The following is a 23,945-nucleotide window of genomic DNA, read 5'->3' on the forward strand; positions in this document are numbered from 1 at the left end:
TGTGTGTGTGTGTGTGTGTGTGTGTGTGTGTGTGTGTGTGTGTGTGAGAGAGAGAGAGAGGGAGAGGGAGAGGGAGAGGGAGAGGGAGAGAGACAGACAGGGTCTCACAAGTTGCACAGGCTGCACTCAAATTTATGGTCCTCCTGCTTCAGCCTCTCAGATTGCTGTGATTACAGGCATGTACCACCACATCCAGCTGGAACTGTTTCTTTTTGTGAATCTGTGATGTAATAATCCTTCACCATTTTCACACTTGATCTTAGCCAAAAGGCCGAGAAGCATCACCATTTTCACAACAGGAAGTTAAATGTGATTCTGAGATTACTTGAAGAGTACACTAATTAATCAGAACATGACATTGGACAGTCATGGTTCAAAGCTATAATGGGAGGTAATATGCTGTACAGTACTTGGATTTCATGAGATGCCCATAAATATGGTAGGTGGAGGAAGTTGTAAAACATGCTCTGTGGGAAAATGTTTTTTTTTTTTGAAAGATTGCCTTTGAGTTATATTAACAAAGCATTCATTCCCATTTTAGCCAAAAGTTTTACTTTAATTTTCTTCCTTTTTTGGTTATATCTTAAACACACAGTTTCAGAGGAAAAGAGTTTATCTGCTTTAGCATTTCTAATGGGTGTTGAGAACAATGGTTAAAATGTTATCTGTGAAGTCATTGCTAAAATAGAGCATACAATATTCTAAACTGGCAGTAAGAAATATAAGATCTTATCCTTGAATATTTTTTACATTCTTTGCTGATTTTTCAGTGTGCTTCCATCTGAAAATTTAGGCTAAACAAAGCTACACATTTCATCTCAAATATTTTCTCTTTTAAAAACTAATCTTATACTCCATCTTGTTGTATAAGCATTGCTGAAGACATGATGAAGTCAGAAGAAATACCTGAGTTTCGATCTGTGATCTTCACCTCTGTAACGTTGGTCTAGCCTCTTGTCTTTCTGATCCCATTTACTCATCTGTGGAACAGAGATTTTATCAGCCTCATAAATTTTCTGTGAGAATGAAATAAATGCACATGAAGAGCACATAGTCCATAGTAAGCATTCAGTAGAGGTTTCTTTCCTCCCTTCTTGATGTGTAAATTATACTTCCCTTCTGGAAGTAGTAATTTTTCATCATTTTCTAGAGTAGTATCACTTTGAGCAAAAATTTTAGAATATGAGCCTTAAAACATACAAATAAGAGACACTGAAAAAAGAATTTATTTAGAAACTGAGCCTCATGCCTACTCTGCAACTCTCCTGATGGGGTGAAAATTTCTTGAAACTTAGAAGCAAGCCAGTGCAGGCCACAGAGTGAGCAAAACAGGACTGTTGTCATATCACTTTGTCCTTCAGGGATATGACAGCTGAGCACTCTAATGTCTTCGCGTATGTGAACACAGTGAGCTCCACTCAGCTTTGTTACCTTGATCAGCAATCTCCTAGAACAATGTACAGACCTTAGAGTTACAAGAAGTGGATGGAAGGAATATATTGCAGCTTTATTTGTTCATCTAAAAATAGATTTTGTTTTACTAGTAGTATTGGCATTGACGTTGTATTAGGATTGGCCCCAGAGCTCTGGGTATGCTGAGGGAAAACACGGAGATCCAGCTTGTACACTCACCTTGCCATTCCCATGATTTTATTATAGAATTGTGTTTCTAGTTATAGTAGCTAGATTCAGTTAAACAAGCCTCCACAAAAATACTGTATTGTATTACCCTCCACATTGAAATTAATACTGTGTGTAGTAATCAGTACACAGGACAGAAGATAATGGCAGAAATAATAACATCTCTCTCATTGTAGAACGGGTGCCACGTTATAACATGGAAACAGTGATGAACCCATCTATAAGCAGTAGATCCATAAATATCAGGAAGACTTGTTTCCAGTATGGGTTTATATCAGCTGTGATAAACAGTGGATTTTATTATGAATGTGTATTTTACTTGGTGATGATAATGTGAAGCCTTTGTGATTAGCAAAATGTATAATAGCCAGTTAGCCAATTATTTTCTTTTTTGTTGTTGTTTTATGTGTGTTTTGTTTGTTTTTTGGTTTTTTGGTTTTTGTTTTCTTTTCTTTTTTCTGTACTGGAGATTGAACCATAGGTCCCTGTATTGGTAAGCTACAACCCAAAACATTTTTATTTTTTTATTTTGAGATGGCTTCTCACTAATTTACCTAGGCTGACCTCCAAATTGCAGTCATCTTGCCTCAGCCTCCTTAGTAGCTAGAATAATATTTTAATAAGTACAAAAAAGCTTTCTGTATCATCAATTAAGTACTTTTAAAATCTAATTTGTGGGCCAGGGATTTAGCTGAGTGGTTCTGGTGCCTGCCTTGCAAGCACAAGGACCTGAGTTCGATCTCCGGTACCAAAAAAAAAATCTAATTTGTCTTCTTTATTTCATTTAAAAATTGTTTCTTCTATATACATTTTATGGTATATAAAACAATACTGAAAAATATTGCATAATTTATAAATAAATACAATATGTTGCAAGTACATCCTACCCCCCCTTTTTAAATTTGTAGGTATATACAATGAAACAGTTTAGAGACTTCTAATCTAGACTCTGCCTGTCATCAAAATCACATGAAGAGAACAATGTAGAAGGTTTCTGAGGCCTAGGATTAGTATTTCACAAGGCTTTCCAGCTACTGTTTATGGTCAGCCATGTCTGAGAACTACTCTTTTAACTACCTTATCTACAACTGTGATCTAAAGAGATCCAATATCTAATGTCTGCTTTCAGTAGATAGTAGAAAACTGTAAGTCTCAAGCATCTACCTACTGCCTCATACCTTTTCATTTGTTAGGATGTGTTTCGAACAGATATGCTTCTACTCTTTAACCATTTTTTAGCAGAGCAGCTCCACTTTCCAGAACAAATTACAGTGGCATTTGTGTAGAACAGTGTACTTTCCACTAAAAGTGTTCACTGTACCTGATCTCATTAATATTTAGGAGATAATTTAAAAGAAAACATTGAAATTACCACAAAAAATTATGTATTTTACCTATAAAACAAAAAATATGTAAAGGGAAAGTTCAAATTTAGAAAAAAAATTCTCTATGTTTTTAAGTATGACAATTTTGTTTATTTCATTTTTGGTTTTTTCTCAATATGGGGATTAAATCCAGAGTCTCACACATACTGGACAAATACTCTGCCACTGAGTTACATCTCCCACTCCTGTTTTAGTTTTTAGTAACAAATATTTAAGCTCTATTTCTAGAATGCTGTTGTGTTAAGTATCTTGCAGCATAGTTCAGGCTGTGCTCTGACATGAAAAAAAGTAATTGTACCTTGCTGTTGATTATCCCTGGTGACCAGGGATAAGGATGATGTGGATAAATAAATTCATATATAATCCCAAAAACATCATTTTAGCCATTAACTGAAAGTTCTTTTCCTATTAAGCCTTTTTTCTAAACCTCTTACTAAGATTCAAAACTGACAGGTTCTAAGATTTAGCTTTTATTCCCCACCTTTTGCTGGTGGCTTTCTAAATGAAATATAAATGCAAGGTGGGGCAGCACAACAAAGAGCAGAATTCTGAAAGCCACTTAATTCACAGAGTGAATGAATGTTCACCCCTGAATATCTGGGCTTGCCTCTCATTTAACCATCAAACCCTGTAAAGAGAGGACTACATTTAGGAAGATAGGAAAAGTAAAAGCCATGTCACTTTAGAAAGGGAATTACGATGGTTTGACCACCATATGACAAAGGCATCTGCTAAAAATACATCCTATACCTTGTTTAAAAATAACTCTTTATATTACAGGTGATCACCTTCTTTAGCGCAAGGTTGCTACAAGCTGGTGCTGAGCTGTCAGTGGAACGAGTCTTGGAAATTATTAAACAAGGGGTTGTTGCACTGCCCAAAGACAGACTAAAGGTAAGATGGTTAAAGAAACATCCCCTAACACATACTGCTGACTCATCTGACACAAATATCAGTGTCTACACAGGCTGTGTTTGGAATCATTCTGCATACCCAGAACTTGTACTAGAAAAGCTCTCTATGTATGTGGTGAAGGTTTCTGCAGCTTTTCAGATGTAAACAGCAAAATCTTCATATTTCTGCATATCCTGTAGTAATTCATATTCTGTCAACAAAGAGTCACATTATTTTTTTAACTCAGTGAAATAAATTCAGTCTTACAAGTATCATCAAGGGTTGATGGGAAGGTCTAGCCTTCACAGAATGGTGATCATTCTGTCCTCACAAGGACTCTTTAAAATAGGTACTGTTGTCATCTGAAATTTTCTGGTTAGGAAAACGAAGTAGAGAGAGGTTAAGAAACTTCCCTGAAGCCATATAACTAGAAAAATGGTTGAACTGGAGGATCAGATGCAAGAAATCTGGCTCCAAAGCCCTTGATCCTGATTGCTATATTATTTACTGTATGCCTGTGACATAACAGTGTAAGGAGAAGCATTTTTTGGAAAAGGTAGGGGAGGTGCTGAACTTTAAGAAGATACTCACATTTGTGTGGTAGATATGTTCCAAAAATGATCTCATCATTTACAATTCATACTTCAAAACTAATTATCCCATAGGGAAAGATGTAAAGGAAATATTTTAGAGGATGCATGAATGTATAGCATTGTGGCATAGTTTTACTTTAATACTTCTTTTTCTGTTTGTCCTTCATTAGGTCTAATTTTTAACATTGCTTTGTCCTAAATTAACAACACAGGCTCTCACACTGGATGTTTGTCCTTTTTCATTGCATTTTATCATAACCAACTTGTGTTCCACAGCTGTTGTTTGGGGCTGTGTTTTTCAGCACTATCACTAAACCCACTGCCTAATGGATGCTTGAGAGATATTATTGTAAGATATAAAAATATTTTGAGTTATAACACAGTTTGTAAAATAACAGCACATTAGTCATCCTAATCATGTACAGAAGTTCTACTACCCATAAACAGTAGTGAAATTAACACAGTTCTGGGGTGTTTCTGTTGGTCAGCCAGTGGCACCACAGTATGGTAACAGTGTAAAAACTAATTACAATTCACTGATCCTCCATCTTTCACATTATTTATTCCTGACAATTTTTTAAATTTAAGGAGTTTACCTATTCCTCTTACTACATAAAATAAGACATTGGTTTATTGGTTTGTTTTCTAGGGTTTGAGGTTTTGGGGGTTTTTTGTTTGTTTTTTTCACTATTTCAAATTTATTTATACTGTGTACTTTGTGAACTAGTTTAAAATCTGTGAAGGTTACAGTGACTGTGGGGCCGGGGATTTAGCTCAGTGGTTCCTCCACCTGCCTCGCAAGCACAATGTCCCGAGTTTGATCCCCAGTACAAAAAAAATAAAAAATAAAATAAATAAATAAATAAATAAATAAATAAATAGATAGATAAATAGATAAATAAATAAATAAATAAAGTGACTGTGGTCCAGAAAGTGATGGCCCTTGGTCAGCTGAGTCAAGAAAAAAATGAATGCTAAGAGACTGTTAGAAAAGGAAAATGCAGAAAAGATGGGAAAAGGGAGATTTTGAGATCGAAGAATCAACGTAGAGGAAGTAAAAAAGAACATTGTGATTACAGAGCAGTGTTTTTAGACTCCAATTTTAAACCCAGTACAGGTCTTGGTGATAACATGGTCTAGATTTAGCCTTGAGTGTGAGGGGCTGAAATAGTACAGATGTAGGTGAAAGTCAGTGTGGCTGAGTTAGGTAATGAACTGAGTGCCTGGGGTAAACAGGACTGTCACCTAGCAGTCAGTGGGGGGCAGGTTCAAGGAAGAGCATAGGCCAGTGTCCACTTCTCATGACTAGAGCTTTTCACTTAAGGGTAGAAGAATAACAGTGAGGAAACAACAAAGAAAGCAAGAGAACATCAGCCCCACCTCCAGACCCTGAAGGATATGGAGTGTGAAAGGCTTGACAGGCAGGAGGGGCCCTCAGTAGAGAGCCCAATTTCAGTTAAAGAAGAGATAAGAAGAGAAGACTGACCACAAGGTCTGAGAACGTAGGGATGCTTAATAACCACAAACAGGTTTGAAAACACACAGTGGGACATGGGTGGAAGGAAGAAACAGGACATTGGATCAGGGAAGAGAAAGCACAAAGTGGTGGCAGGACAAAAGTACAAGAAAAAATGACTGGCTGGATGACTTGTATTTGAGGCAGAGACCATTGAGATGAAGTGTATCATTTTCAAGCTTGCTGGAGGTCTATCAGCACTGAGTATATCTTCATCAGACTGTTGTGTGGCAGCCATTGCTCTCAGTACTTGGGCTACATCAGTGAGCAAATATCCATGCTCTCTCCTGGGGCTCATAGTCTAGCAGGAGGGACAAACAGCAAGCAGTAAGCATAGTAAATAAGAAAAAGATCTAGTATTCTAGTGTGTTAGAACATGGTAAGTGTATGGAAAATAAAAATAGACCAGACTAAGGGGATTTGAGAGTGTCAGTGAGGATGTGGTAGGAGAAATTTATAGAGTTACACATAGTCTGGTCAGTGTTTAGTAAAGTTAAGAAGATGAGGGAGTTAACCCTTCTGATACCAGAGTAAGAAAAACCACTGAAGAAGTCTTGTGGCAGGAGGATGCCAGATATGTTAGAGAAGGAGACGAGAGCAGCTAGAGCCAGGTGAGCAAGGGAGGAAGGAGCATTGGGGTGGGCAAAGATGATTGAGGGAAGGAAGAAGGTCAGTAGATACCATAAAATGAGACCTGGAAGACTATTCTGGTAATTTTGTGTTTTGTCTTTGTTTTTCTGAATGAAATGCAAAGTGGTGCAAGATTTGGAAAGAAGAATGGTATGATATGGTTTATGTTTTAGCTACTGTGTTGAGAAACAGAGAGTTCTTGGAGGACTATTTTTTATCTCGGACCATAGGGTGAGAGTGGAAGTATCAATGGAAGTAGTCCAGGAAGTTGTCTGGAGGAGCAGGGAGGACACTTGGTCCCTTAGGAGATAGCTGTAGTCTTCAAAAACTCCAGGAAATGTGGCCAGAACCTAGGTTCTGACATAGAGTAATTAGAGAGCTAGTCCAGCTTTAGGAGAATTATTTATGGCAGTAGATTTAAATTTGGTCTGCATGGTTGTCTTAGTCTCTTTTCTTGTCACTGGGACACAGTACCCAACACTGGCAACTTAATGAAAGAGAAGTTTATTTTGGCTCACAGTTTTAGTCGGCTGGCTCCAAGGCAGAACAGCATGCCAGATGGGCATTTCAGAGGAAAGGTTGCTCACATCATGGCAGCCAAGAAGCAGAGAGTGAGGAAAGGAACTAGGGAGAGAGATATACCCTACCAGATCACACCTCCACTAACCTGCCTCTTCTGACCAGGCCCCATCTCTAACATCATGTTTAGATATAGAAGTCCTATGGTCCATTCACCTCTAAGATGCCTCACTTGTGAGCCCATGAGGTTCTTGGGGTCACTAAATATAAAGCACAACTATAATCTCAAAGACACTGCAAAACAATCTGGAAAACTTTCTAGTGTTAGTTAACCAAGTCTGTGATGGATAGAAGCCTGCCCCTGCTTTGTCAGGTGTTGTGGAGCTCAGTGGTATGTTGTAGGTCAGTGTGCCACTAGTGTAAAGAAGCTGTCTGTGCTAGCCTTTTCAGAGCAAATTTTTGTGAATCCATGCCTCCGACAATGAGGAAAACTCAGAGAATCACCAAAATTGTGGAATAATATAGGGAATGATTAGAGAAGCTCAGACTGTTTTTACTAGCCTTAAGAAAAGATTTGAGCCAAAGAGACTTGTCTTCAAATACTAGAAAAATTATTTATAGAAACATATTTGATCTTATTATGAGTGATCTCATGAAGTAGGATTAGGACCAGTGGTTGGAAGCTACATACAGGGACACATATTTCAGTCCCATCTAAGGAAGAACTTTCTAACTGATGGAACTATTTAGAGATAGAATGGGCAGGTTTGGCAAAGCAATGCTTTCACTCTCACTGCAGATGTTAGAGTAATACATTGATGAACACTTGGCAAGGATGTAAATGGTTCCATCTTGAATGCAATTCTTGGCCTATTGCTACTAGCTAGCTAGAGAGTAAATGGAAGAGGATTCTGAGGCTGAGTTCATATTGAATGCAAGGAGCTCTGAGATCTGTTACCCATGCCTGCCACTGGCAACAAGAGTCACAAGCAAGGAGTACATGTATAGTTCTTTGCCATTCCAATTTTAAATATTCAAACACATAGTTAGAAATCTAACTATAAGGACCATGGATGTAGTTAGAAATCTAACTGTGAGGACCAGTGCACCCTGCCAGCCTCCCAAGTGCAAGGTCCTGAGTTTGATCCCCAGTTCTGGGGGAAAAAAAAGAAAGAAAGAAATCTGTGTTACCTTTAAGGATCTTTGCAATCCTAAATATGTAATTCTATCTATGCATGATGCTAAAAATACTGTTCTTCCCAAAGGGGGAACTGTGTCAATTTTTGATGATAGTTCTCTCTCTGAAAAGGCAAGAAACAATGAGAAAACCTATGAATGTGGGAATTTTTTTTTTTTTATGACAGCCCAATTTTTAGTTCACAGTAGCAGAGGGCATAGTCAGAACTGTATGCTAGAAGAAAGACAAATTTTTAAAAGTTGTTTATTGCCAGGCCAGACACACACACACACACACACACACACACACAGTTTGACAAAAAAATGTATACACACTTCAGGAAAAGAAAAGCTCATGTATTTTAATACCAAATTTATTGAGATGTCATGAGATTAATACAAGTACAAGTTACCTTTGGCCTTTATAATTACAAGAGATGCTCAAAGTGGTGCCCATGAGCTTCCAGACATTTACAAGTATGGCAAGCTGCTGTTTGGATAATGTTGCTCCATTGAGATAGCTGCACATGTATTTTCACTTTCTTTTCTAAGGACTGGCAGTATAGTGGGTTTTCTGCAATATATGACATCCTCTAAGGTTCCCCATATGAGGGTAACACCATCTATTGAAAAAACATACAGTATTTCTTTTCCTGAAATGTTTTGACAGACTCTGTATACTGACCATCCAGTCAAACAATCATGAGAGATGCCTTTGTAGCGGAGTAACTAGTATCAGCTATGCATCACATGACACCCTTCTCCAGTCTCCTCTGCATCCCAGAAGAGGGCCCAGTGTTACTACATTTCCCAGAGTCCTCCTCTCTCTATCATTCTTGGGTAAAATCTGCCAAGGAGAAGCACTGATGTGGGATTTGAAAGGCAGAAGAGAAGAAGCCATTATTCTCCAGAAGTAGCCGTGCCCTATCATGTGCTGTTAGCTTTTTGTTACTGGAACAAAATGCTTCACAGTTTCTAGAGGTTTGATTGCTAACTGGTTGGCTGCCTTGCTTTGTATCTGTGATGAAGCAGCATGTTACGGAAACACATGGTAGTGTAAACCTCCTGACCTCATCATTAGCCAAAGAGCTGGGCTCCCGCTGTCTTCTTTAAAGCTACATTCTCAGTAACTTGATGACCTCTCACTAGGCCTCTCCTCTTTTGTTTTTGGGTTTTTTTTTCTGGGAGGTTTTTTGTTGTAGTTGTGTGTGTGTGGTGCTGGGTATGGAACCCAGAGCGTTGAGTACATTAGGCAAGCTCAATCCCTGAGCTACATCCCCAGCCCCTACCCTTCCTCCTAAAGGTTCTGCTACCTCCTCATAGCACCATAGGCTGGGTGCCAAGGCTTTAGCACGAGTCTTTGGAGGAACCTTCTAGACCCAAACTATAGTACCTGCCTTGGTGCTGTAGGTGGCTGAGGTTGTCCATGAGTCACAGAGATACTGAGACTTGCAGTGCCATGGACTGTCTGTCACAACTTCCTTGTTCTCTGCACGTATCCTTCCTGACAGTTTCATAAGCTTGTTTCCCACATGAAATCCTTTACACTGAGTGATACAGAGTAACTTCTGTTTTCCCCACCAAACCTGTCAGAGAAATAAAACCCCCAGTTTAAAAAAGAAGGATTTAATTGAGGAGTTCAAAATCACAGAAAGGTCTGAAAAGTGAAGGTGAAGGAAAACTTGTTGGAAGTCAAGAAATCAGAAGTGGCAAGAATGTCACGAACATGCCTACCTAGAGCATCACAGTGGGCATCTGCAGGAAGGTGCAAGGAGCTACCTAGAAAGCCCCTGCTGAAGCCCACAGGCCTTGCACTTCTGTCACCAGACCTGGGTTTCTCTTCTGCCTTCCAAAACCTGCACGAGTTCCTCTCCTTGCCAATTTAACCCCAAGGCCTGCTGGAGGCATGTTAGAAAGTGTAGTTCTCTGGCTTTCAGCCCCCACTGCATAGGAGACAGTATGGGGTGGGAGGGGCTTAAGTTACCCATGAGCAACATGGCTCCTGTTCTAAAGACACTGGTACAACAATGTGAGAAGTAGTAAGGATACTACCTGGTACGCATGGGCTTTTTAAAAGTATCTGTGCACAAGGTAAAAGGAACAGTATTACAGAGGCCAAATATAAGGGAGTGGCATGGATTTACATCATCAGAAGACCCAAGTTAGACAGGGATTTTGATCCTTTGGGGGAAAGCAAGAAACAAGTTTTGGACCTCCAACATAGGAGACATGGATAAGGATTTATTTAGGCATTCTCCCATTTTTAACTTGTTTGTTTCTTTTATTTTGTCTTCGTTTGTTTGTTTTTTTCTGAAACTCATTGGTTTCTTTTATCTCCTATAACTAGGCAAACAAAACTGAAGTCCAAGATAAGTAACAAGAGATCTCAGTTCTTTTATTTTTTAATAGACACATAGTAATTTACATATTTGTAGAGTACCTTGTCACATTTCACTACATGTTCAAAATTGTAACGATCAGATCAGGATAACTGTCATATCTTTCACCTCAGACATTTCTCATATCTTTGTGTTTAAGAACATTCAAGATCCTTTCTACTAGCTGTTTTGAAATAATTCAATTATTTGTTGTCAACTGTAGTTATCCTACTGTGCTTTAGAACATTCCAAGTTATTCCTCCTGTCCAGCTGCACCCTCTTAACCATCCTCTCTCCATTCTTCCCTCCCCAGTACCCTTCTCAGGGTCTGCTAATCACTATCCTAGACTGTGCTTCTCTGGGATCAACTCTGCTTCCACTTATAAGTGAGACCATGAAGTATTTCTGAGGCTAGTTATTTCATTTAACCTAATGTCCTCTAGTTTAATCCATGTTGCTGCAAATTACAGAATTTTTCTCTTTTATCAGTGAGCAATATTCTGTTATATATATGTTCCAAATTTTATCCATTCATGCCTAGATTAATTTCATTTCTTGCCTCTTATGAATAGTTCTGGAGCGATAGTCTATCTCTAGTTTTGTGAGACACCGCTATACTGTTTCCTGTAATGTATCAGACCTTTTAATTTCTCAAAATACTGGCAGGTGTAACCTGTCAGTAAATGTAATCACTCAAGTTCCACTATAATAGTAATGCTGCAAGGTATTTATTTTTCCAGGCACTTTCTAACAGCAGTATGAGTCGGTGCTGTTTTTACCTTGATTTTCAAGATGAGGCAACTAAGACATACAAATATTAAATAACTACCCATGTGCAAAGCTGGGCTTCCAACCCAGGCAGTCTTTCTCCACAGTCTGTGCTATTACCACTGTGCTATGAGGAATGGAGAATGTATAACTTGCAGAAGAGAGGATTTCAGGAAAATATAAGAACCATGTCCAACCAGTTTAAGGATTATACTATAAAAGAAAAATTAAACTTTTTGTTTTATGCCAGAGGCGAGAGGTAGAGATTGAACCAAGAAAGGCATTAATTCAACTTAAGGGAATGTTTTCTGACTACCAAGGTTGCGTAGCCATCAATATGTGACTTCATGAATACTTTGTATGAAATATTTTCAGTAATTCTGGATGGCAAATTTAAGAGTAATGGATAATGGGGGCTCAAATCCAGGCCACAGAAAAAAACAGCTTGTAAGGAGTCCTTTGCTTATACAGGATGAACACACAATTCTACAATTCTGTTTTTATAGAGCAGTGCTCTGGAAACGTCCATCTCCTACCCAAAAATATTCAGTGGTCAGTGCCCTGTAACTACCAAATAAAACTTGGAATCCTTAGGAATTCTAAACCATTCACACTGTAACCCCAGCCTCTTTGAAGTATACCATTCCTCCACCTTTGCTTTTTTTTTTTGTTTTGTTTTGTTTTTTTGAGACAGGGTCTCACTATGTAGTTGAGAGTGACCTGGAACTCACTATGTAGCCCAGGCTGGTCTCAAAGTCACAGCAATCCTCCTGCCTCAGCGTCCTGAGTGCTGGGATTAAAGGTATGCGCCACCACACCTGGCACAACCCTTACTTTTTGATTTCCCAAGTCTTTTTTTTTTTTAGACATGGTGTAACTGTGTTGTTCAAGCTGGACTTAAACTGTGTATTCCAAGCTGGCCTCAAACTTGTGACAATCCTCTTGCCTCAGCCTCCTAAGTGCTGGGGTTACAGGTGTGCACCACCATGTCTGTCTGATTATCCGAGTTCTAAGCATATCATAAATATTCATAACTTTAATGACGCCTTTCCTTTTGCTCCTCACACTATACACTGTGTACCTCTTTTTACAGAATACTCATAGCATTATGCCTACTTCTTCTCCTCTACTTTGTATTTAGTTATTTGGTGTTTCTCTCTCCATTCAACTATAACTTCCTTGACAGTAGGGATCACGCCTTACTAATCTGTATCCCTTTTCCATCATTATCTGATGCCTGGTTAAGTATTGTGTATGTAGTAGCTGCTCAATCAGTGGGATGAATAGATAAGTGAAAAGTACACTCAACAGAAGAAATGGGGACTTGTTAGAATTCAGGAATTAGAGAGTAAAATTTTCTATCTCAAACAGCTTTTCAAATTTTTATTTACTGCTCATGCACTTTGGAATTTTAATTTCTATAATTGTCTCTCCTAGTCTGTCCTAGGACTGTCCTAAACACTGTGGATACAGTAGTAGAAAAATAGATGAAAAGCCTTGCCCTAGTAGAACTTATTGTATGTGGAGAAGAAAGACAGTTAAGTTAAATAAGTAAATATATTCTATTTAGATAGTAATTAATAAAAAGGGGTTGATAATGATGTCAAATGGCAGTACATAAAATGACCAAAAAGAAGATGTTTGAGTCAATGCAGTTTGCTTTTGTATTGTTGCTACATTTTATTTTATTTTTTATCTTCTTTTAATCTTACTTTAGTTAGGGAGATGGGAGTTGAGAGAGGGTCTCACTGTGTGGTCTAGGCTGGCCTTGAACTTACTCTGTAGCCCAGACTGGCCCTGGGCTCATGGTGATCTTCCTGCTTCAGCCTCCCAAGTTTAGAGATTACACGCATGTGCCACTATGCTCGTTACATTTTATTTTTAAATAATTTCAAACTTATAGAGAAGTTGTTAAAAGAATAGTTCAGGTAAATCCTTCATCCAGTCTCCCCTAATGTTAACAGTTGGTATAACTGTAGTATTGTAGTGGCAAACCTATGGCACTCATGCCACACTGCACTGTTATATATCATTGAAAGCACGGTAGAACATTGATCACAATCCAAAAATTAATATCAATACTGTTAACCACATTGCAGATCCTATTTGACTTTTACTATGTTTTTTCTCCCAAGGCCCTTTCTTCTGTTTCATTGTCCAGTGTAGTATCCCACACCCTATTTAGTTATGTTTCCTTAATCTCCTCCCATCTGTGACTCTTAGTTTTTTCTTTCTTGACTTTGACACATTTTATGAGAGCTGGTCAGTTATTTTGTAGAAAAGTCTCTCAAATTAGGATTTTCTAATGTTTACTTGTGACTGCTGAAATTACGCATATTTGGCAGAAACACCACAGAAGTGACGTGTCCTTCCAAATGCATCATTATCAGGAGGCGGGTGCGTGATTGTACCATGTCTCATTATGGTCATGTTGCCTTTGATTGTTTGGTTAAGGTGGTGTCTACCATGTTTCTCCAGTGAAAAATGGCTGTTTTTCTTCTCTTTGTAATTTATTAACATCCTGCGGTGATATGTGCAGTCTGTTCTGGTGTCCTGTTTCTTCTCAAAGTTTTGCCCGCTGATTTTATCATCCATTGGTAGATCTTTCTTATGTAAGTTACAATTTATTACTGTGGTATTTATTTAGTGATTTTTTTTTTATTTCATTCTATATGTTACAGGTCAGTACTATCCTGTGTTATTTTGCTCCTATATTGTTACCTTTGGCCACTGGGGCTCTTCCAGATCAGTTTCTGTGACCTTCGGTGTGACCCTGTCTTGTTCTGACTTGTAAATACTGACCTGAAAGTGAAATGAATTGTGTTGTGGTATGTAGGCTTCATATTTGAACGCTATTGTGTTCTTCCTTTATCATACTATTCTCAGAAAGAAACAGTTCTCTATGTTTGAGACAGTGACATATAAATTAAAATACAACTCCTTGTTTTTTAGGATTATGGCTATAAAGAGAAATTAATTGATCTGTGGGAGGTCCCCAGCAAGTTAACTGTTAGTGTAAGATTCTATTGGAGCCATGGTCCTAAGTAAATCCTGTAAATGAGCCAATTAAATTTTGTTCTGCAACATAACAAGAAATTGTATTCCTTAGCCCAGCTTGCCACCTCCCTCTATGATTGCAGAAGGAGGAAGGATGGATGATTCAGTTTAAAAACAAAAACAAAAGAATCTATCACCAGTACTAGGAAAAGAAACTAAAATTACATTTACTCATGGATAGTGAGTCATCCTCAATTGGGCTAAATGATAGCATATTATTACCACAGATGTTACTAGGGAGAAAAAAGGCCATTTATCCTTTAATCAAGGCTTATCTTAATTATTTTATTCATCTTTTTGGATTGAGTGCTTATAATAAAATGAATCATTTAAAATCTTAAAACCCCTAGAGTTTAATTCACAGAATACTATGGTATTTAAAGTTGATTGAAAATTCAAGCTGTGTGTTGAATAATATTTGTATTATACCACATGAGAGCACATTATAGTCTTTCTTTGGGTGGTTTACTAATATATACTGATAAAATAATTGTTGAGTCTGTAATAGCCTTGTACATGAAATTGATATGAGTTGTTTTCAAATTAAAATATTTTCATAAGCTATGAACAAACAGAATAGTGTATATTAACTGTTTTGTCTGTCTTAAACGTTAAGAAGTTAGGGTTCTTTCCAACTATTTTGTGGTTATTGAGAGGATTGCAGTGGACCTTACTTATCAGTCTGCCAGGGAACATCAAGTGACATAATTAAGTCAAAAGTTTTTGATGTTTTCTTTGCATTACAGAACTAAAACCAGTTTTTTAGAAGAATTATTCTTCTAATTTTGAGCAAGTAAACATTAAGATCTAAAAGCACATGGCATAGTAGCTGACTTTCAACCAAATAAAATATTTTTCAAAAAAATATTATTTGGCACAGCCTACTAAAATATTTGTATAATATCCTGTGTTAGAATATATACTCTTTGGGTAAATCTGTCTATCCAGTTAAACAACTTGGCTAGTCAGAGTAAATAGTATTAATATCCTTCTAAACAATCTCTTCTTACTGTTACTCCATGAAGTCTGGGAAAAGTAATACTAGGTAATTATTTTTTCCGGACCCTCCTGCTTTAACAGAGACCTAAAGAATGAGCTCGAAATCCTAAGTTACTTATTACTCATTTGGGTCTTGGAAGGAAATAAAGTTAGTATGTCCTCTGAGAGCTGAGTTAGAAGCCACAGCTCAAAACTGTCACTGTCTACATCCACGACAGGGCATGTTCCCGGCTCCCATGTCACCTGCTGTGGAGCAGTTTGATGTCATGGAGATGGAGCACAGTTCATTCTGTTCACTCATGTTCACTACCTTACTACCTTGTATTTGACTACATACAGTACCCAGGTTCCCTCTTTTTGTTGGTTTAGTGAATTATCTATGTTATTAAAGGATTAGGACTTCTTCTATCTAGTGTTTGAAAATTAGTTGATGCTTTTCAAGGGGGACTAACTAGAAGATAACATCTCTTTTAATCCAAATAGGAAGCTATGGAATAATGTCATTGACCTTAGCTAAAGTTTTACCAAAAACACTTTATAAACCATAAGAATTAAAAATGATAACCAGTTTTACTCTGAATTACTTTTTTTTTTTTTTAGTACCAGGGATCAAACTCAGGTCCTTGCACTTAAGGCGGTGGAACTACTGGGCTAAATCTCCAGCCCTCTAAATTACTTTTAAAGCCTTCATTTCTTATATGCATTTTTTAGAATACTTTTATTTTTAGTTACATAAAGAGAAATATAGGAAGTTGCACTAACCAAAATTTTAAGATATTTTTCATAGCTTCTTAATACTGATTTGCTTTAAAACTTTCCCCTTTCTTCCACTGAGAGTCACCCTTCTCCCTCTCCCCCAGATGTCCTTATTTCATTGCCAGAACTGATTACCTATGCCTTACAAATAATATAATTTACAAGTGTGGTTTGACTGTTTATCCCACCCACAGCTAGTTATTTTACCCTACTTTGAACATGGCGTTGCCAGGACATCAGTGAGGGAACAAAGGCACATAAAATATCACCTCCGCCCTCAAAAAACATATCATATTTCAGGAGAGAAAAGGCACACCCTTGCAAAGATGACTAACAAAGCAAGGCAGTTTGTGTTGTGTCAAATGAATGGTATAGAAGTTCATTTCTGGAGGAAGGAACAGAGGCATTGGTGGGCAGGGCTAGTCAGAGAAGGTTAAGGAGAAACCTGGACTTGACCTTCTCTGTCTTGAAAGGATAATAAGGTTTCCCGTGGGCAGAGATGAAAGAGGAGAACTACAGGCACAAGAAATCCATGTGTAAATAGAAGAGCAGGCTGTAGGAAACTTCAGCTTAGTGTCCTACTGAAACAGTAGGACTCCTTCAATTCCCTTTGCTGAATTAACGTACCTTTTGTCATTTAATGATACTATAAAGTCATTACACCATTGGCTTCCATCTTTTTGACTGCTATTCCCAGTTGTATCAGTCAGTATTTACTAGAGAAACAGATTCAATGCAAGATATGCAAATATTTAAGAATTCACAAAATTGGCTTACAATGGCTGCCCACAGAGTGAGGTGAGGAAGAGTGCAAAAGGGTTGGCTGCACCCTGGAGATCCGATGGGTCCAGTCAAAGGCCTGGAGCTCAGTGTAGTGTCCCGAGTGAGTGCTTATCAGGAGCCCAGAGGGTCTACAACGTAAGGCTGAAGGGTCATTGCTGGAAGCCAGGAGACAACATCAGAGGTGAAGGTGAAGACTGGACTGGACCTCCTCCAAAGAAACGTAAGAGAGCCTTCCTTCTTCATTTCTTCTTTATTCCATTCAACAACAAGCAACCCTCAAATGTCTTCTGTCTTTAGTAAATCCCCTCAGCCACACTGAGAACTATGCTGATCCAATTTAGTGGGGCATTTCTTAACTCAAGTTGACACAGTTAACTGTCACACCAGTAAAGGTACATTTTGTACCACAGTGCAGTATGAACACATGTATAACTGAAACAAAAATTTTACAAAACTATTTATGAATGTGTTCGGTTCTGATATTTTCTCTTTTGATTGCTCATAAGACAATTAAAATTTTTTAATAATCCACTGTTATTTTTAGTGATTTAGAGTTTTAAAAAATTGTAAATCAGTGGCTTTCAAAATACGGTGCTTATACCAGGATCATCAGCATCTCCTGAGGACTTGTTGGAAATACAGATTCTTAGGTCTCACCCCAGATCTACTGAATCAGAAGACATGGGCCTGGAACTGAGCAGTAAGGCCCTGTACTTTGCAGTGGGAGCCTGTTCTTTAATAGGCATCCACTTGCATGTTTTAGTTGGAGAAAGCCAGCACCAGAGAGTTCCTCCCCTCACACTTGTGCTCTCCACCCTTAGAGCCTTGGCCTGGGTCACTGTCCCTCCTGAATGCCTTGCTCCTGCACCACCTTCCAGTGTGTTCATTGAGGCCTCCCCTGGCCTCCCTATTTGAATTCCAGCACTCTCAATCTGCCTAACCCTGCTATACTTTTTCTTCTTCCACAGCATTATTCACCTAACATACTGTATAATTATTATTATCCTGCCAGATGGTATAAGCTCCAGGATGGCAGAGATCTGTATGTTTTGTTCACCGAGGCCTCTGAAGCCTATCTCACAAATGCACTTTAATATTTGCTGCATGGGAGGGATGAAAGAATGGACCTGTTGACATGAATGATGGTCTGATTTCTTCTTTGGAAAACAGCTCTCCATAGATCTTGAAAGTTCACCTTCCAGGCCAAAATGTGATAGAGAAGCCAGATTACCACTGGAGTCATTGGCATTATTGAAATACTGTACCTACTTAAGTGTCTAATATTATTTCGTATTCATGCATTCTTATAAAGCTGCAAAATCCCAATGTAAAACCCTCTACTTTAGTACTCCTCATCAGTAAGGCAGTTCTTTTGAAATGGACCTTACTAAAGTTTTAGTAGTTTCTCAGGATTCTCTTCTTGGCTGTTCACTGCAGGGATTTCTGTTATTAGAATAAATTTGTGAAGTGATTTCATTTTACTCTATTTCTGGGTCTTTCTCAGAAGATACAGGGTATGGTAGAACTGTCAGTCTTATACAGTATTCTAAGTGAAAGCCACTGTGCTTTTTCCTGATTGATTTTTCTGCCTTCTCCAGGGTAGATAATGCCTACATGTTTTGGGGGTGTGACAAAAACTGACAGGAGGTTATGCCCATCATGTTCTTAATGAACTCTGGTGCCTGGCAGGTCCTACCAGCCCAGCAGCTTATAGCTTCTTCAGATTTAGTCTGCTGCTTACTTTAAACTACTTCACACCAAGTATGGTGGTACACTCTGAGAAGGTGAGACAGGAGGATCGCAAATTGGAGCCCAACCTGGGCAATTTAGCGACTTAGTGAGACTCTGTCTCAAGTAAAAAAACAAAAAAAAAGGACTGGGAATTTAGCTCAATGTGAAGGGCCTAGGTTCAATTCCCAGTACAAAGAAAGAAAGGAAGGAAGGAAGGAAGGAAGGAAGGAAGGAAGGAAGGAAGGAAAGAAAGAAAGAAGGAAGGAAAGAAAGAAAGAAAGAAAGAAAGAAAGAAAGAAAGAAAGAAAGAAAGAAAGAAAGAAAGAAAGAAAGAAAGAAAGAAAGAAAGAAAGAAAGAAAGAAAGAAAGGACCCTCTTTAATTGTTTTTAGCATGGCAGCTCATACCTGTAATACTGGCATTGACAGGGGCTGATGTAGAAGGATCACAAGTTTGAATCCTTCATGGTTAACTTAGTGAGACCCTGTCTCAAAATAAAAAGGGCTGAGGATGTAGCTCAATGATAAAGTGCCCTCACACCAAAAATAAAAAAATAAAAGTAATTGTGCCAGTGACCTTGTTTGATGCTTTTCTCCTATAATTTTCAACATTTCAGATTTTTCAAAAACTGGTTTTCTCTTCTGTTTGGACTATTGTTATTTTTTACTTCTACTTAGGAACTAAGAAATATTAAGCATAAAGAGAACAATCTGTACTGGCCATCTGTCCTTAAAAAGGGAGACTAGCTATGTTTCTGCCATTTCTCCAAACACAAAATGATCGCTGCAGAGTTTGGCAGATTGTCTCCCTTCCCATTGTAACCCTTCTCAAGTTTTCTGAACCACTCTAAATAAAAGATCAAGTTTTTTTTATAAGTTACTTATGCCTTTTATGGAAAAATAAACAGCGTCATAAATGCTCTGGAAACTACTGGAATAATGCACCTCCTGAGTTTTAGGGCCATTCAATCCCCATATGAGATGTTTGACATTATGAAATACTTGATTTCAAATGCACACATATACATGCACACACCCCACATTTTCAGGCCCTCCAAGTCACCAGTTTTCCTCACTGAAGAGGGACCAAATGGGAAATGTTAGTCAATCACAGTCCCTTCACTGAGTTTCTCCAAGCAATTTAGCACAGGGACTGTAGGAAGTCGCACAGTAGAATATCCATTATGCTTATATTGGAGTCTGTACTGTCTTGGCCTTTTCTGAGGTTGAATCTGGTCACACTGATTCTCCATGCATGAGGATCTCAACACAGTTATGTGGAGCACTGTTTCCAAATACAAGTTTCCAGCTCCTACCTTAAGACATTCTGAGGCAATGCAGTCTGCTGATGAACTTAGGAATCAGCCTTTTAAAACAGCTCTCAGAGTGATCCTGATAACCTCCTAGATTTGAGAACTACTGTTGTATGGCCCATTTCACCAATTCTCTGCCCTTACAAAAACTGGAAATGATGGCCAAGATTAACACGCTTTATGTTATTAGAGCTGTTTTATCTCAATTCCTACAAAAGACAAAGAGCTTTTATTTCATGAATCTTGAAATAGAAGATTTCTTTTGTATGCAATCCAAATTTTAGACCACAGTTATTTGAAAATTAGACAAGTAAATTTTCTTTAACAAGGTCTTTCATCTTTTAAATATTGCTTCCTCTTTAGCTCAACTTCTTTCTTTGTTGTTTACTATCTGGATATGTTTATTGAGCATTTGCTCTGTACCTAGTGCTCTGCTGGGTAATTTTACACAGATATTCTCATTTTTGTCCTCTCAGCACCTCTCTGAGGTATCAGGATAATTTCTTTTCTACAAGTAAAGAAACTGAAGGTAAAGAGAAGCTTGCCTAAGCTTATGTTAGTGCATCTTATCTTTGAGGCATAAGTCTCAGCTACTGTATTCATTTTTAAGTCTTTTTTTGCCCCTCCTAACTCACATACCTCATTTGCCTATTCAATCAGTGTATTTAGCTTGAAGTATTTATAATACACTGGATTGTTTTTAGTGTGAAAATATCTGTGCACTGTGTTGTAATCTCTGAGATGTTTGAAAGTTGGACTCCTTAACACAGTGTCTAGTGAAAGCTATTAGGCCTTTCTCATGTAGTTAACAGAGAAATACACTAAACATGCAGTGGTCTGGTGACATATTTACTCTCATGGTAGTTGTTGATAGTCAAGCCCATGATATTCATTAGAATGTGTTACATTGCAGTGTCCTTCAACAAATTGGTGGGTGGCATAAAGATTCAGTGTACAGCACCTGTTTCTCCAAGCCATGGTTTCTAATGACTAGGGGACCCAAGTTCACAGTGTGAGGGCAGCTCTAAATATGTTGATTCTCTTCATTGAAGATATTAATATGTATGATTTCATCTTTAGATCCCTGCTATTAGTTTTAATAGAATTTTCTTTGATCAGAAATTTGTAATTCATGAACTAAAACAGAAATTTGTAATTCGTGAACTAAAACGTCATAGGAGAATCTACTATGGTAGTTAAACCAGTCAGAACCAGTTATCATTATTCATCTTTCCCAACCTTGACTATTAGATCGGCCAATTGAGTAGCACTGAGATTGTTTCATTGCCTGTATAGTTACCACTCAGGACATTTACTTCAGTCCTTACAAAATATTTTGTACTATTAGTTATGCCAAATGTAATAGTTCACAGAATTATAAAATTATTATTTTGATGGTCAAGTGAAGAATTAATTATTTTTATAAAAGGAACAAGTTATAACTTGTTCTCTGAGTTCTGCTTATTAATATTTTCTATTCAGTTTTTCTATAAAAACTTTTCTAAAATGAAAAAAGAAAATGAGGGGCTGAGGATTTAGCTCAGTGGTTCCACAGCCTGCCTCACAAGGGCAAGGACCCGAATTCGATCTCCGGTACCAAAAAAAAAAAAGACTCCAAAGAAAAAAGAAAATGAGCCGGGCATAGTGATGCATGCCTTTAATTCTAGAGTTCTGGGAGGCTGAAGAGGAAGGTAATAACTTTAATCTCAGTCTGGGCACTTTAGTCACTTAGGGAGACTCTTGTCTCAAAAAAATATATTTTAGGACTGAGGATTTAGCTCAGTGGTTCCATTGCCTGCCTTGCAAGCACAAAGACCAGAGTTTGATCCCAGGTACCAAAGAAAAAAATACATATTTTAAAAAGAACTGGGGATATAGCTCAGTGCAAAGGCCCTGATTCCCCTTTACCACCCCCCACACACACATACACACAGAAGGAATGGGAAGGGAAGGAAAATATTATTTGGTTCTTGAGATTTTTGAAAAAGTATTCTTTTCTTTTTTTTTTGTACCGGGGATCAAACTCAGGCCCTTGTGCTTGCAAGGCAGGTGGCAGAACCACTGAGCCAAATCCCCAGCCCCTGAGAAAGTATTCTTAATTGAGCTTACAACTAACCCAAAATCTTCTGAAAATTATGAGGGAGTGTAAGACTTAGCAACAAACTGAGTACCTGAAATACTAGTAGATGCCTTACACTTAGCAAAATTGGTCATTTGGGGGAATAAAACTGCTTTTTTGTCTTTTGTATTCCTGGAGTTTGAACCAAGGATTTTTCCCACTGAACTGCATCTCCAGCACACTCTTCTTGTGCCCCCCTTATTTATTTTTTGTTTGTTTGTTCATTCATTTGTTTGTTTAGGCACAGGGTCTTTCTAAGTTGCTCACAGGCTGGGCTCAAACTTTCAGTCCTTCTACTCCAGCCTCCTAGAGTTAGATTATAGGCATGCACCACCAAGCCTAAGACTACTTTCTTTATAATGGCTGTTATTTCTGGGGAAAACTTGAGGTGGCAGTGATTGGCATAGAAGTAATCACCCATGGGTGCTGGTAAGCATCTGGACATGTCAGTTAAAATTTCTTGGTGTATTGCATTTGTTGGTTTTAGAGGATTTAAGAACCTAAAATCTAGTTTTGTGAAGAATGATTTTGATGCCTAAAAGTGAGGTCAAGATAATTAGCTTGTGTAACATTTTTTTGTTTTGTTCTCCTGGCAATTCATTACAAGTTCTCTGTATAGTTCTTGCCTGGGAGCTCTAAAGAGAGTAGGAAGTACATAGACATTGCACACTAATGGAAGGCACTGAATCCATTTTAAAAATTTAAAATAATGATATGACCTTTAAGTCAAGCTCAATCTGAGATATGAATTTGGATAAATATTTCAGAGGACTTCCTAAATACTATGCAAAAACTCCAATGTTAAAAATAAGTTAGAGGCTAATTGATATTTTTGTATCAAAACGATTTCTTACAATCTCTTTAAATAGAAATAACCTTATTATATTTAAAATATGAAGGGCCAGGGATTTAGTTCAGAGGTTCAGTGGCCTGCCTTACAAGCTCAAGGACCTGAGTTCAATCCCCGGTACCAAAAAATAAAATAAAATAAAATAAAATATGAAACTTTTTAAAAGCAGTTAAAATCAGTTTTGTTTTAGGCATTAGGTAAGTTAATTATATTGTTGCTCACTAGTCTTACAGTGAGTTTAGAAGGAACATGTTTTATATATAATTTCAGAAGTTTATTGCATCATGGGAATGATACCCTATTTCTGGTCATACATCATGTCTAAAACAAAGTAATCAATAAAAAGGCAACTCAAAAAAATATGTAGTCATGGTTTCATTTACAAATAACAGCACTCACCCCTTTTTAAATATTTAATTTAAGAAAGGCTTTATACAAAGACTACCTAATATACTTTGAAGAGTAAGTATGAAGTGATTGTCCATGTGATCACTGTTCAGACCAAGAAATGGAATATTATCAACAGACCAGAAGTCCCAATATGCCTTGTCCCCCTAGAAGTAAATACTGTCCTGTCTTTGGAGATAATTGTGTTATTTTTCATCATTTCACCATCTGTGTGTATATTCCCCAAACCAATTTTGAACTTTTCATAAATGGAATCCTGTGCTATATTTCCCTTTGAAACTTTCTTCTTTTACTCAACATTATATTTATACCAGATATTTATTTTGTTATACAAAGTTTATTTCTGATGCATTAGCATTGCACTATGTAAATAGTTCACAGTTTACCCAGGCTACTGTTCGAAGATGTTTAGATAATTTCTAATTTTGAGT

At 37.7% G+C, this 23,945-nt stretch overlaps 1 protein-coding gene across 5 annotated transcripts in view; it reads left to right on the forward strand.

Annotated features, from left to right (window-relative positions):
* Dym (dymeclin) overlaps positions 1–23,945 on the forward strand; it is a 369,043-nt gene that overhangs the window by 307,367 nt on the left and 37,731 nt on the right. For all 5 annotated transcript variants that reach the window (XR_004514766.1, XM_033757360.1, XM_010621679.2 and 2 more), the window contains one exon: positions 3,807–3,920. Coding sequence is in view for 4 of the 5 variants with exons in the window: in XM_033757360.1 (XP_033613251.1) it covers positions 3,807–3,920 (114 nt within the window). In the remaining variant the exon portion in view is untranslated. The remainder of the gene's footprint in view (positions 1–3,806; positions 3,921–23,945) is intronic.

The sequence above is a fragment of the Fukomys damarensis genome, unplaced genomic scaffold (genome assembly GCF_012274545.1).
Source record: "Fukomys damarensis isolate Sample0158 unplaced genomic scaffold, DMR_v1.0_HiC HiC_scaffold_30, whole genome shotgun sequence".
NCBI lineage: Eukaryota > Metazoa > Chordata > Mammalia > Rodentia > Bathyergidae > Fukomys > Fukomys damarensis.